Here is a 16,001-nt window from a genome sequence, read left to right as displayed (position 1 = left end):
GACTATTGCAATGCATGTCAAGCAGCAGGTCTACTTGGATATCAGGACCAAATGTGACATATATTTGCTTTTGACTAAGAGTGTGACTCTTACCTCTGTCAAGTTAAGGGCTGCAGGTGTGTTAGCTGTGGTCTGTGTGTTTGTGTAGGCTGTGTATAAATGAGCTTTGTCCCTCTTGATGCCACTCCCTCTATTATGCATGCAGTTTTGAAAACCAGAGGAAATAAATTTGCAGTCTGGTACATGTCTGGTATTTCTGAAGCATGTCTAGTTTGTGGACAAAGTCAAAGCATTTAAAAATAATGCAAATGTGTAGTGATACCTGTGATAAATTAAATTTAATACTTGATACAAACATCATATGTAACTTGTGACAGCTGATAAAGTGTGTGTGTGTGTGTGTGTGTGTGTGTGTGTGTGTGTGTGTGTATATATATATATATATATATATATATATATAATATATAAATGTGTGTGTGTGTGTGTGTGTGTATCTTAGCTAACCTATATATGTCCTATGTATGTTTATCAGGTTTATCAGTAAGTTTTTTTTCTGTTGTCTTCTGCAGGTAAAGCACTATGTGATGGTAATGCTGGAGACTATGGAGTGCCCACCCCAGGACCTGCATTTAAGGAGGTCTGGCAAGTTAAGGTTTGGCCCAAAGGCCTGGGCCAGGCCAAAAATCTAGTGGGCATCTATCGCCTCTGCCTAACAGATAAGACCGTCAACTTTGTCAAGCTCAACTCAGATGCAGCAGCTGTTGTATTGCAGCTGATGAATGTGAGGCGTTGTGGCCACTCAGAGAATTTCTTCTTTGTGGAGGTGGGCAGATCGGCAGTAACGGGCCCTGGAGAGTTCTGGATGCAGGTGGAGGACTCAGTTGTGGCACAGAACATGCATGAGACGCTACTTGAAGCCATGAAGGCACTTAGTGAAGAGTTTCGCCAACGCACTAAGTCACAGTCTGCTACAGCAGGAGGAGGGGGAGGTGCTACTGCATCTAATCCAATCAGTGTTCCATCTCGCCGTCACCATCCCAACCCTCCACCCAGCCAGGTGGGGTTCATGAGACGACCACGCACAGAGCCACCAGGGAGCAATGGAGGAGGAGGTGGTAGTAGCAACAACGCATCCCCTACACCTCGGCATGGCTTTCCCAGGGCCCGTACTGCCAGTGATGGAGGAAAAGTAGAGGAGGGAGTAAGTGTGGGGTCAGGGGGCGTGGCATCCAGTTCAAGTCCCACCACAAACGGGTCCTGCTCCAGCACGCCGATCCTCAGGTCTACGTCTGTGCGTGCTGCAACTCCAGTTAAGGCTCAGCATGCTTTGACGAGGTCTGTCTCCACCCCAGCCCCCTCACCTGGCCAGAATGTGTCCTCTAGCTCAGGCCAAGGGTCTGAGTATGGCGGCATAGGTGCTGGGACAGCTGGAGCTGGTGGGGGTGGAAATGGGGGCACCTATAGTCAAATTCCTGTCTGCCAGCCCTCTGTTTCAGGTTCCCTCAGTGACTGTGGTTCCTCAGATGAATATGGCTCCAGTCCAGGAGAGCACTCACTGCTGTCTCAGGGGGGGTCTGCTGGTAGTTCAGGTGGACAATCTCTCGGTGATGAAACAGCCAATTACATCCTCATGGCCCAGAGAGGACCATCCAAATCACTGCCATCACAGAACTCTTTGCCCCAGACCAGAAGGCTGCTACGACGCTCCTCTAGCCGTGAATGTGAAGCTGAACGGAGGCTCATGAGCAAAAGAGCCTCCTTGCCACCCATGGCTCTGGAGAGGCTTGCTCCTCATCGCAGAGGAAGAGAGGCAGAGGCAGAGGAAGATGACTATGCCATCATGTCTCGAAGCACCAGCCGCGAGTCTTTCAGCTCACGTCAAGACTCAGAAACGACTCCTGCTGGAACTGGGTATCTAGATATAGCTACAGAAGCCAAAGGCGAAACAGGAAGTGGTGTGCCAGGTGGATCAACTGGTAGTGGTAATGGAGCAGTTGACAATGGGTATATGTCCATGTTGCCAGGAGTAACTGCTTCTCCGGTCTCCCTGTCTCACTCACTGTCCATGTCAGTGTCAGACTCTGACTCTAAACCAACTGATGACTACATGGCCATGACTCCCAACAACAGTATCTCTCCACCTCAACAGATCCGTTTCCCCACTGCTAGCACAGATGGCTACATGATGATGTCCCCCAACAGCAGCTGTTCTCCAGACCAGCGTGGAGTTCCAGCAGCCTGGGTTGGCAACAGCAGTGCAGACAGCAGAGCTGGCAGTGATTATATGAACATGTCACCTATCAGTGTACGCTCTGCCAACAGCACGCCACCTCCTCATGAGTCCCTCGCACCATCCAACCAACACCCTCAGCAACCTCCTCCTAAAATGGTATATTCATACTACTCTCTACCCCGCTCATATAAACACAACACTCCTACCCATTTTGAGGATGGTCCTGGGAAAGGAAAGTGCCTGGGTACTGGCAGTGGAAACAGTAATGGTCGAGGTCATGGCAACAGTAGAATCACCTCTCAGTGTCAAGAACTTAGGGTGGGACGGCATCTGTCACTTTCTTCCTCATCATACTCGTCTAGTTCCGCCAGCAGTGAGAGTTTGGGAGAGGGTGAGGAGAAGCTCACCCAGGCTACACGGGCAGTGGCAGGGGCTCGTGTGAAGGATGCTGGGGCCCTGCAGCACAGGCGGGGAGGGTCTGGGGCAGCCAAACAGGGACTGAGCCAGAGGAACCGGCCTCTCAGCCTGTTTGTGGATGTCTCAAAGGCCAATACCTTGCCCAGAGTCCGTGAAAGCCCACTCCCACCTGAGCCCAAAAGTCCAGGTGAGTATGTCAGTATTGAGTTCAAGAGTGAGAAAAGCATCAAAGGGGGAGCCAATGGAATGAAAGGACTTAAGCAAGGTGGCTCTGTACCTCCAAGCTCTCTTCGCCCTTTACCCAGACCATCATCTTGTGTTGCTGGGTTCTTACCACTTTCTTGCAGCCCCTCTACCACTATCGCTCCACCTTCTGCTTCAGAGTATGTCAACATGGAGCTGGGAGCCTCTCCATCCCCTTCATCTTCAGCCTTGTCTCTCACGCCACTTGGTTTCCCTTCTTTCCCTACTCCCCCAACTCCACCTGTGACAACGCCCAAAACTTGGGGTGAGATGAGATCAACCCCTCAGAACGAGGAAGAACCTGAAGCAGAAATGGGGCATAGTGGGCATGTGTCAGTCTCTCAGTCGGGGGACTCTCCTGTAGAGTGTGCAGACTACACCGAAATGGCCTTCGGTCTGAGTTCCAGCACCACTACCAGCTCCACCTCACCTAAAGCCACCTTGACTGACAGACCTGAAGCCATAAGTCCCACCCTGGGCCTTAATTTAGATTTTCCACCATCCAAAGGCCTCAACCCGGATCATGGGGCAAAGGTCATCCGGGCAGACCCTCAAGGGCGCCGCCGTCACTGCTCAGAAACGTTTCTGCCTCCTTCCTCATGCCCTGTGAGCTCCTCTACCTCCATGTCCATGTTTAGTGAGCACACCCAAGTCATGGCACGCCGACTTGGGTTAGATGGCATGCTGTGGGGTAGCAGCACCACCCTTGACACCTCATCTCAGTACGCCTCCAGCTCTGGGCTAATTAGTCTACCTGCAACCCAGGCTTCATCTGTGGAGCAAGGGCTCAACTACATAGACTTAGACTTGGCAAACAAGGAGAGCCCACACCCCTCCATAGATGTGCAGACTGCTACCCAAACACCCGCAACGCGACACCTCTCGTCCGTTTTTGGTACTGGAGCTGCCGGAGGTGTTGGAGGAACAGTAGGTCCTAACAGCAGTGCTTCAAACCTCAACACCTATGCTAGCATTGACTTCTACAAGTCAGAGGAGCTGCGTTCACATCAAGGCAGCAGTAGCAAAGATGGTACAGGTAAGGGCCGCTCTAACTTCATTAAAAAAGTGGTATTCTCAGTTCACAGTTCAAGTCCTGTGAAATACATTGGGTTTTGCTCAAATGGCAGTGCCATTGTGCCTCTGAACTTTTAACATGAGCCTGATCAAGAAGTGATTAACAAAAATAGGATAAAGCTTCACGGGATCATGTAGTTCTTTTCAGGCACACAGTTCTTTGTTCAACTCCATTTCAATCCCTTTGCAGCCTGCCTTTTGTTTTTCAGCAGCTAATAACAGCGTGTGGTAAAAGACTGAAAACGATCTATTGCCTAATGATACTATATGAGGCTATGCTGCTCTCTTGTACTCATTTTATTCATGGCCACCTGGCGCCGCAGGGTACAGATGTCACCTGTCTACTCAGCTTTGCCTTGCCAACAGAAGCGATTAGACAGCCATGGCAAGTCCTCTATGTCTTACGGTCGTTGATTCTCCCCACTGTTTTGCCTTGTGCGGGTCCCACAAATTCAGTTTTGGTGTTTGAGAGCTGCGAAATGTTTATTTGAGTCACAACAAAGGATGGCCTTCAGAAGAGTTACTCAAGCAGTTAAAGGTTTTTAATTTTTTTTAGTTTCTCATATGAAAATTAACATCAGGGCTCAAGTTAGGGAACCCAGATTATCTTAAAAAGGCAGCTTCTGCCCTGAGTGCAAGGAGAGCAGTCATGCTGCCTCTTTTCTCAGCAGTAAGCAAGTGTGTGAGCTTTTCACATTAAGTCGATAGCGTGGCTGTGGCGTTGGGAGGGAATGTAGCGCACTGGCTGTGAATGTTGAAAGGGGGCCAACTCAGCGTTGGGCCAATGCAGGCACAACCTCCAGCTCCCTTTTCTGCACGTAATAAATGATCCTTTTGTTCAAGGCTCCTCTCCCTGACTTGCCATAGTGTATGTATGTTTGTGTGTGTGTGTGTGTGTGTGTGTGTGTGTGTGTGTGTGTGTTTGTGTGTGTGTGTGCGCCTGTGCACACATTTCAGCTCCAGCCGGCCTGAACTCGGTGCTCCTGCACTCTTTTTCTATCTCCCGTTTTCACAAAACGTCTCCCTGCATACGAACGCAGTGGGAGAGTATGGGTAAAAATAGATTTTTGGGCTAGAATGAAAAGTTGGAAGTGTTCCCTCCTCTATTCGAGGGAGGATGAAAGAGACAGTGAGAGGTAGCGATACAGAGAGTGAGGCAGAGATACAGGGAGGGTGAGTAAGAAAGAGATAGCGTATGAGAGCTAGAGTAGGATCGAGAGAGATAGACAGGGTGAGAGACAGGCAGATGGTAGAGGCAAGAGAGAGTTTGGGCCAGATTGGTATGTCGCATTTGGCAGTATTTGAGGAAATGGTCTGAGCTGTGTATATATATTTATTTTCCCGGCACTGGGGATGGAGCGATTATCAGGGCAATTGTGGGGATTTTCCCAGCCAGTGACACCAGATAGGGTCTCTGTGGCGACATCTGAAATGAGAGAGGGGGAGAGAGAGAGAGGTGGAGGGAGAGATGGAGAGAAGAGGGGACATAGAAAGAAAAAGAGAAATGGGAAGGAGGAATAAAGAATATGACGTGAGAGTGAGAGCAGTAGAGAGGGAGCAGGAAAGGGAGGGAGTGATCTAGAGAGGCATGCCAGTGGAGTAACTATGTCTGGGCTTAGGAGGTTGATGTGTGTAGGTGTTTGCTTTCTTACACTCTTGATGTGTCAGTGTGTGGTTGTGTAATACAACTGTTACCAGTGTGGTCTCTATGCTTCTCTTAATTCTCGCTCTTAATCTCGGTGTCATTCTGGCTTGTCGCTCACTCTGTCCCTCTGTCAATCTGATTCTTAACTTCTTCTGTAAGTCAAACCATGTTGTAGTAGTAACAGTGCAAATGCAACTTGTGTAATTTTCTTTAGCAGCTCGTCTGTTTGCAACTGCCAGTCCACAGCAGTCAATCCTGCAGGCATTGGACATAGTTGTATATCTGTGTTGGATACCTCATTATTTCAGTGTAATTTTTGGATGTTGTGACACTCATACTCTACACTGCGAAGGAATTTAGGAGGCGTTCTGAATGAGTTTGGCTGGAACATATGGCCCTTTCAGCACAATTCCTTTACAGTGCATTGAGAATAATTATTTACACTATAACTGACAAATATGAAAATGTAAGCTTCTGAAAAGTATTTTATTGCATTTATAAAGTGCAAGTAACACATATTGTCTGCTAAAATAACATCTGGTAAAATGGTACCTTCACATTTCCCTAGGATATTCTAGAAAGCATCTCTCGTGCACTTCTTCCAAATCTACGCATGAGTACACACACATGCACACACAGAGTTCGAGACTGTAAAGCTCTGGCTGGTCTCCACCCTCCAGCAACAGTGCCACGTGTGTCTTTTCAGTGTGCCCAGAGCCGTCGTGGTTAGATGCAGGCATAGCTACTGGCACCAAGGGGGGGTGAATGCCTCCACAGAGAGAGCGAGACACACAGACAGATGTGTTGCAGACAGAGCATTGCAGGCTGCTGCCAGCACAAACCAGCACATGGGAGGCAAGGTGAAGGCTATGCCATATTTGGGCTTTTGCATTTGCACACACACACACACACACACACACACACACACACACACACACACACACACACACACACACATATATGCGTGCACACACACACACACACACACACACATGCACGCGCACACACACACAGGCTCATATTATCTTACAGTCAGAATATGTCCCGAACCACCTGAAGCACTTGAGTTTTTCAAGTGGAATGTTCTTGAGTAGCCAAGTCAGCCACTGGACCTGAACATTACCAGGAACATTACCATGTCTGGGGTTTTCAATGGCTAGGTCAGCTAGTTCAAGCAGCATCGATTTAATGTCCTCAAAGTTAACCTGTCACACTTTATCTTGATAATTTCAAGGTGCTAGAGTACAGATAGATGCGTGTTAAATGAAAATCATGTCTTGTTAACCATGATTAGTCTGTCTGGTTACTTATGGAATGTGCTGCAAATGGGCATTAATGTGTGGACATGCATACTCAGATGCCCACTGCTAGTGTGTCTCACTGGTGGTCCTGCTCCACGGTGGGTTATAATGGCTCTGTCTCGCTTTCTCTTTGACTTTTTCTCCAGTGGACCACCATTTAGATTTTCTTCTTTGCAAGAAACACACACATAGCAGGCAAACACTCAGTTACTCTGAGAATCTGACACACTTTATTATTCACTTCATAGTTTATACAGTCTGAGGTTTAATCATTCTCCCTTGACAATGAACATCACAGTGGTGAGGCGCTCTAGGTGACCTGTGAGTTACAAAATTTCTACTAGAAACAGTATAGCTGATTGATCGCACTACCTGAACTGTATGTGATCTTAAACATATGTGCTGGTGGTATTGAGAAATGAATTAGCATTTTTCTGTGAAAATGTTTAAATATGACATATGTCTAGTATGGCTTAGAATCCTAGGTGCTAATAATCAAGAGACCTTGATTTCATTTTAAGAATAACCTAAAAAATCAGTTAAAATTCTCAACTTAGTAAATAGGATGTGCTTCTTATAAAGGAGCCACTAAATTGCACAAAGCCACTTTAATGGAATAATCATCATAGTTATAATAATGTAACATTACTGTTGACTGCTTATTTAGTGTAAGGTTTATGTTTAGGACACTTCCTTTCTTATAAGTATCCTAAACATACTCTTAATAATCTGTTTACCATACCACATATAAACTGTTTCACTGGATTAAGTACTTTTGTGATTAAACCCTTAGTGAGTCATTTTCCCAGTCCTGAAGGACCCAAATCTAATGGCCACAAAGCAAAAATAAGATGGTCTTCAAGAGAAGAGAGGAACAGGGGCACAGGAGGGATGAAAGAGAGAGGAGAAGGGGATTAAATTAGGCTATTTAATATGTGTTCCTGAGACAAACTAATGTATGCATAGTCCAGCGTCTTGTGGTCTAGTGGGAGAGAAGGTTTGGGTCATTTGGTGCACCACCCTGTCTGCTGGGACATTGGGTTCACTTACCCTGTTACAAATCCAACATCAGTTAGTGTGTTTAATGTTAATGACAGTTATGTGTAGATGTAGATAGAATCTGATTTAGCACAGGAAAAAAACAAACAAACAAAAAAACCAAGCAAAACACCTTCAGCCTTTCTGAAAGCAAAAGCTTGATGTGGGAAGCGGGGGAATGTGATTTCAGAAGTTAGCAACAAAAAAGATGGAAAGAAAAGGAAGCTTACAATGATGCTATACTTCATACAGTGTCTCCTGATAAGGTATTAGCTATTTGTGTTCTAAAGGAACAAGTACTATGGAGAAAACACTTGCATTAGAGATGTAAGGCAGATTTGTGTGTTTAAGTATAATACACTTTTTCAGACAATACGCAGTGCTCCTTTAAAAATGAAGGTTAAAAGCGGGTTAAAATTTGGTGCCGTTGAATGTCCTTGAAGCACAATATGTAGATGTAGGACAAGACATGTAGATGGAGATGAGACAGAGAGATGGGTGTCTTGTCACGGTGTAATAACAGTCCAAAATGATGTAATTTTCACAGTGTAATAACAGTACAAAATTATCATGGTTTCAGCTATCATGGCGATAACTGACAGTTTAAATGAACACAAGTGCAAGTCTTTGAAGAATGCCATGTTTAACATGTTTACTAATTAAAGCCAAAACACCAACTGATCTGCCAAACAGGGTTTTATTAAATTATACCAAGTCAAGAGGTAAAGGCAGATTGTGGGGAAAAGTCCTGTATTTTTGATCACACTAAAATCATGATAAATTACATTATTTCCACTGTGAGGAAATGTGTGTGAACTGAACAAAAAAAAAAAAAAAAGGACAGAGAGAAAGACCACGACCAGCTTCATTAACTTTAGTTTGACAGCATAACAACCCCACGGCATCTTGTGCTGATGGCAAATAGGCAGGATGCATGGGACTTCAATACCGTCTCTGTTTTCTCCAACTTAGTCGTCTCAGAAAGACAGGCATGCACAGAAGAACGTGTGGAGCTTTTTAATTCAAAAGCTTTCAAGTGACAGCAGTAATGTGGGAGGCTAGGCTTTTCTGTGTGGATGTAATGATATGTTACATCAAGAGATGGAATCAAGTTAAACACTTAAATGCACTGTCCATTATTTCTGCTTGTTTACACTAAATTTCACACTTTGAATTGATTTGAACTGAATTGGCCTACTGTGGGTATTTTGGTGTGTCTGTATATATATCTGTGTGCAGGTTTGGAGGGTTATTTAAAAATATATTCTGTTACTACTGATTACCTATTAAAAATGAATCTGTAACCTAATTCAAATTACTTTCTGTAATTTATGAAGTACTTAACCCACTGACTAGATATCAGAACACTGGTCCCCTACAGTGCCAGCCAGTATGGCCACCAACAAGCTCTCACATTTTCTGGTATTTTCTGGTGTTCTCTGGTGTTGTCTGGTATTCTCTTTGTGGAGACTGATGAGCAACCCAGCAGATGTTGTCTGAATGTTGTCCACATAACCATGTCCCTTCCCCAGCAGTCCAGCACAGCTGAGGAGGCCTGAACTGCAGAACACGCGGCACTACACTCCTGTCCAGCTGGTGGGCTCCACGAGAGCAAAGTTCTTCATAGCAAACCTGGGGAACTTTGTTAGAATGATTGTTCTGAATGTTCTAGTTCTCGCAGTAGGAGAACATGGACTCATCTATTTAAACATTTTGCCAAAGACAGTCCTTTCGTTAGAAACTGCATAGCATGCTGGGTTCTTCACCCGCACCACATTATAACTAGAGTGTAAGCAGTTTATGATCTGATAATAGCTGCGCAACATAAGAAGAGGAAAATTTTAGTTAACATGTACAAAGCGATATGAAGCAAATAGCGCAATCCTATGTTAACATTGCTGTTGCAGTGCAAGTCGTCATAGGAATTGTTCACTTGTTTAGAACTATTAACAAAAGGGTTCAATTGTAATCATGCCAGCAATCACCATATCTTTAAAATGGACCAGTTTTCTAATTACTGCCTTTTTCCTGTATTTTTAATGGAGTTCAGTTACTTTTTTGGAACCTGATACATAATGCCATTACATGTGTTGCATTATTACAAACCCCTGTATGTGTGTCAGTTTGGAGAGTGTGCTGTGTACTGTTTACTGTCCCTGTCTCGTGCTACAATTGAAGACACTTTGTCAAATCCCCAATTATGAGAACCTAAACACAGTGTGTTAATGCGAATTACATAATTTGTCCTTCCCAGTGTACTATTAGACTAGTACTTGTCTGCTGTCAATATTGTCAGATTAACATTGAGATAGTCACATGGTAATATAAAAATATGTGAATGTATGCTCCTCAGTATATGCGCAAATGAATACTGGTCTTCATGTGTCACTGTGTGTTTACATAGCATTCCCTCTTTCTCTACATGTCTCTATGTCCCAGGTTGTTAAAATGTGATTTTTTTAAAAATGCCTTAAAGTGTTTTGTGGTTTCCTTCAAAGGCTTTTCAGTGCTGTAAAAATGCCAAGTATTGAGTGTTCATCTGTTTAAAGAGGGCAATGATTTACAACCTGCAGCCCTAACCACAATCCTGCTCAGCCCTGCCCCTCCCTGGCATTGCTTATTGGCTTACTCTATCAGTCTTCTCATCTGCCAGCTCTGTCATTCCATTTGTCCATTTGCCCGATCGCTTGCTCAGCACAAGTGAGCATGGCATGGTGGGTTTGAGCATCAGCATATACAGGTACAATACAGCAGGTGGAAGGACTGTGTGTGTGGTTATTGTGCCGCATTTAATAAATATTTGTTTCTTTGATTACGTTGTGTGAGCGTGCCATGCATGGGTGTGTGTTGGTGCATTGTGCGTGTTTGTGTGTGTGAGAGAGAGAGTGCATGCATGTGTTTGTGCATGCATGCGTGCATGGATGAGGGTGTGGGTGCAGGTGCGTACATGTGTGTGGCAAGCATCTGTGTGAGAATTGCATCAGTCGCCCTGAGGTATTCTTTGTCGCTTAATCTCTCATTTACTGCAGTGTGAGATGGGAAATGGGAGGATTTTAATCAAATGGAAGATTACTTAATCCCCTTTTAGAGAAAGAAAGGGAGATTTATTGTACTGCATCCTGTAGTAATCCTGTAAGTTGGAAATGTCAGTTGACGGTCATTGAGAGTCTCTCCTCTCAAATATTCCTCCATTACATTGTTTTGTTCATTATTGGAAACCTGGACACTTCCGTCCTGTTGACTGTCTGTTGCCAAATTGATTCAGTTTCGACAGACTAAGGGCTGAGCTACCTTTCACTCTCACACCATCACACAGCGAGACACAATGGCCACCAGTGTACAGAACAGGCTTGTAGAGGTGGCATAACTCACTGTGACGGACTGTTTAGCAAATACTGGGGGATAACAGCAAATATTGAGCAAAGGGAAGAAAGCAGAAATGAGTGATGGAGGAAGAGAGAAACGAGAGTGAGAAAGAAAGGGAGGGGATAGCAAGAACTTTGGTTTCTCCTTGCTTGTGCGGCAGTGGAGTTAGGAAACGCATGGTTGCTGTAGCAATGCATATAAGCACGCCGCTCTCCTTTCTTGCAGAGTCTGTCTCTCGTGCTCTCCTTGCCTGCCTCCTTCACCCTTGTGTTTCCCCGGTAACTCACTCCAGTCATTCTCCTCTCTTCCTTCCGTTTGAGTTTGTCTCACTAGGAAATCTATTTTTAAAGTCTTTTGGCCTCTTTTTTTCTTCCTTTATTCTCCCCATCCATTTTTATTTTCTGCCATTCCTGTGCTCACCCATGTTCTGCTGAGCTCGCTGGGAGAGGATCAGCACTGCTAGTGCATGGGAGTACTGATGTGACCAGTCACCCACTGCATCTCAGGGGTTCATACTGACTGTGCTGTGTTTGGTGTGTGTGGTTTTGCTCTGTGGACCGAATGTTAGTGTAACTGCCATGCTTACCTGAGAGATTTCCTCCTACGTCTCAGATCTGTGTGTTTTAACATGTGTGAGTGCTTGTGTGTGTGTGTGTGTGTGTTTTTGTGTATGCAGCAGTAAGAGCAGACCCAACAGGCCTCATAGTAGTCAAGGTGAGGTAAAGAGGAAAGAAAGATGGACAGATAAGAGTGTGAGGCTGGGGATGGGCATGTAGCCACATGCTCTTATTTTCTGCTGGCAGGTGGAGGCGACATTAGTGTGTTGATGGTCCAGCATGTGTGTATATGTCTGTGTTTGTGTGGGTATGAAGTTAACCTTCCACAGTGGGTACATGTGTTCTAACACCAGAGTCAAATACATCAGAAAAACATTAGAAATCACCTAGGTCATAATTCCTCTTTATTCCTCTTCTGTCTCTCTCATCCTTTCTTATTTTCACTACTCGTTCACTACTACTTTTGCTCTCTGTTTCTGTTCATATAATCTTAAGCATTTTCATTGTGTTCATATGTTTTTACCATTTAGGAATGGATCCAAAAATGTACTTTTCTACTCATATCTTTGATTTGCATGTTTGTAGCTAGCAGTGTAGAGAACAGCTGCATTTGGTCCCTAATTTTACTTCATTCCCCTCCTTTTGCAACTCCTGTTGTTGCTAAACTTCTCTATTTCTGTGGAGTTACACAATTCTCATCAGCCCTTCACAATCTCCCATCCCCCAATGCCACCAACACATGTACGTACACACACACACACACACACACACACACACACACAACCCCCCCAAGCCTCCAAGCCAGGACCCTCTCTTGAGATATTTTATCCAGAGATCAGATCTCCCTGCACTCACACACAGGCACATATGGGCACACATTTTCTTTTGTGCAGACTACACAAACACATGGTTATATGTAATGCTGCGAGACACATCAGATTCTCAAGATATACACGATTGTACCAAGGCAAAGTCCTGCATCAAGGCAAAGTCCTGCCTTAACATCCTGTCAGTCTACAGGAAACTTTTAATATAGTAACTGGAAATATAATGTGCTTACCTCTTTTTAACTTGGTAAAATAATTACTAAATGTTGTAAACTAAAGTTTAAGTGCTCTCTTGCAGACTAAAGCTGTCTGTAACCTGTTTTACATAATTTTTTAGGGTTGCTGCTGGCTGTGTCTTCGTGACCTTATCAGAAGTGCAGTTCCCTTTCATGAATCTAAAAATATCACCTTGTAATATCCAGTTTAGAAAAACAGTAGACCGCATTTCCAGGTGATAAGGAGAGACTTAGAATGCTGTTATAGCCCATGTTCTCTGTGCCATTTGAACTTACTCTAAGAGAGATCCAGAGGATGTTGCCATGCTGAGGAGTATTGTACAGACAGAATTTAGGTTTGAGTCCCAGTTGTGCCACGTGTCAGAGGTGTTCAGTATGGCAAGGGTGGCGAATCATATAATGTCAGTTCCTGGGTAAAGAGCTTATGGCATCCAGAGAGCAAAGCCTTATTATATGCAACTGAGGAGGCATTTCTAACACAGCCAGTGTGCATGCATGTGTGTACGTACATATATATATGTGCGTGTGTGTGTTTGCATGTATACATACATGTGAGTGAGAGAGGGAGAGAGAGAAAAAGACTGAGAAGACAGAGAGAGAGAGGGGGGAAGGAGAGAGAGAGACAGAGAGAAGCAGAAAGAGAGAGGAAATTGAGTACACAGAAGTTGCTGAAAATTGAGAGGGAGTACAGTGTCTAGTAATAGGGCAGGCCCGACATGCACTACAGATCAACACACGTACAATAAAGCCTCTGAACCTCACCAGGCAGTTTTTTTTTCACCTTAAGTGGCTTTGATCTAGTTATGCTCACATGCATGGCCATACATTGAGTGTGTGGTGGTGTATGTGTGTGTGTATGTTTGACACAAGTAGATAGATAGAGAGAGAGAAAGAGAAAGACGGAGAGACAGACAGAGAATGTGTACATATACATGTAATCTGTGAAACAGGAGTGCTTTGTGTGTGTGTGTGTGTGTGTGTGTGTGTGTGTACTCTGTATACCATGTATGTTCTGTGAATCCTTGTATATGTTCTATGAATCCCTCTGGGCGGTACTGGTTAAATCTTGTCAGAGTCAGATAAAAGAACACCCTGAACCAGAGGCTGAGTTGCGTAACACACACTTACATTGAATCAACCAGAACTGCCTTTACCTACCATTAGCTTCTGTTCATAGAAGCCTCCTAACTCCATTCATTCACTTTATGACTACATGTCTGTGGTTTTTACTATTTCTAATAAAGGACCGATAAGAAGCCTTTGTGCTGGAAAGTTAAATGAACTTGTTTTTAACATGCAGCACAGTGCTCAATAGATTTACAGTAATGACAATCTGATCTCATCGAAAAGGTCCTGGCTGCCTTCACTGGTTAAATAGCTGGAAAGAGGAGGCGAGTGCTATGGGACTGGAGTCCTGCAGTTATAAAGACACCATTAGTAAATGGGCCTGCATCTTTTGGCAGGCCCATTTACTAATAGACAGAACGTCTCTGAGGCTGCATAGCTGGTAAACTGCACTAGCCAAACCAAGGTCTGTGTTCCCTCTGGATAAGGCCTGTGTTTTTCTCTGTTGGAGGAGACACTCTCTAACCCAACTCTTTAATATGTACCTCCTCAAAAGAGAAGGCCAAACCCCACTCACAGAAGCATAAAAACAACAGCAACAAAAACCCTTTTACAAACACAACTTACCTGACGTGAGCTGAATCACTTGTGATAGAATGGGGAAGCCACTGAGCTGTACAGTGGTGTGGCCCTTCAGGACTGAGCAGGTACGGCACAGCTCTGAGCTACGGTCGTTCCATGGTGGTTTTTCTTATTGACTTTTTTTCTCCAGTCTCCCATTCTTATCAGTGTCCTGCCTTGCCATACATAGAAGAGGTGCGTCTGTTTAGTGTTGTGTGTGTTAGTGTTGTGCATCTGTGTACACAGATGCGCTTTCGGTGCATGACATGGCGTCTTTTTGTTTCTGAGAATGCCATGGTGTCTGTGTTGCTCTGGTGCTAGGTTAAAAACAGCAGTGATACTCTGACATGCTTTATGAGGTGTCTTGACCGGATCTTCTACAATTACCTCTCTCTTACTCTCTCGCACAGATGTACGCAAGGGCGCAATCTTTCTCTCACTCTTTAAGCAGCACTTTTATTTTCTTATGTGTTGAGCTTTATATGCCTCACACCCCAACAGAAAACTGAATGGGAAAAAGACCTGAATTTGCAGTTTCTAAGGGAGGGAAGAGAGAGAGTGAGACCAATAGAAGAGTGGATTTTCCGATCTTCTCATCTTATTCCTCATTCACTTAGGGCACAGGCAAAAGAAAGACTCTTTTTTGCTGTGCATGAATAAATATTTGCAGTGTTGGTTGTTGTTGGTTGTACTGTGTGTGTGTGTTTGTGTGTGTGTGTGTGTGTGTGGTTCTGACCAAATGCACTACTGTGTGGTGTTGTCACAGAAGTGCTTTGCTGTCAGTCAGGGGACTAAAGTTATAGACAGCAACTGCACCACTTGTATTGGAGGAGGGGTGAGAGGCTCACTAGACCCTATTCAGGTTTAATGTGTGAACTGGCATTTCATTACAGTTTGTTCGCATGTGTATGTGTGTACGCACTGTGTGAATGACCCAAACAGAAACATCTCTGCTAAGCACCTATTTAGCATAAGGATGTCAAACAGTACTTGCACTTTGGGGTCAGGCCTTGCGAAATTCTCTCAGTGCCTTAAGCAACAGCCATCACAGATCTGCTGACTGCAACAATGCCGGAGAGCGACGCTGAATGACACACGGGCTTCCCTGAGGTGCAGAGCTGAGTCTGCTCCTGTCGGTGTAGTGCAGCCACACCACGCAGGCGTGTGAAGCCCCTGGCTGCTCACACTCCTTCTACTGACAAACGACAGGGTTTCTGACACTCTCAGTCAGCTGCACTCTGAGACAGAGTGAAATCAAGTTTGAAAAATGTTTCCCCCAAAAAACAAAGCTATGGAATATTTTTAAGTATTTTATATATTTATATATATATTAAATATCTTGAACTGATCATTTTATTGAATGATGGCAAAGCATTAA

The 16,001-nt window shown here is 44.5% G+C and overlaps 1 protein-coding gene across 2 annotated transcripts in view; it reads left to right on the top strand.

Moving 5' to 3' along the window:
- si:ch73-335l21.1 (insulin receptor substrate 1-B) overlaps window positions 1-16,001 on the top strand; it is a 32,835-nt gene that overhangs the window by 11,014 nt on the left and 5,820 nt on the right. The window contains exons 2-3 of one of the 2 annotated variants that reach the window (XM_027031348.2): window positions 570-3,929; window positions 9,484-9,570. In XM_027031348.2, the coding sequence (XP_026887149.2) occupies window positions 570-3,929; window positions 9,484-9,500 (3,377 nt within the window). In that variant the 3' untranslated portion in view covers window positions 9,501-9,570. Of the gene's footprint in view, window positions 1-569; window positions 3,930-9,483; window positions 9,571-16,001 lie in introns of those variants that run through there. The other variant, XM_027031349.2, reaches the window with a different exon arrangement.

The sequence above is a fragment of the Electrophorus electricus genome, chromosome 19 (assembly GCF_013358815.1).
Source record: "Electrophorus electricus isolate fEleEle1 chromosome 19, fEleEle1.pri, whole genome shotgun sequence".
Lineage (NCBI taxonomy): Eukaryota > Metazoa > Chordata > Actinopteri > Gymnotiformes > Gymnotidae > Electrophorus > Electrophorus electricus.
Note: the sequence above shows the minus strand (reverse complement) of the source record. Positions and strands in the feature narration are given on the sequence as shown.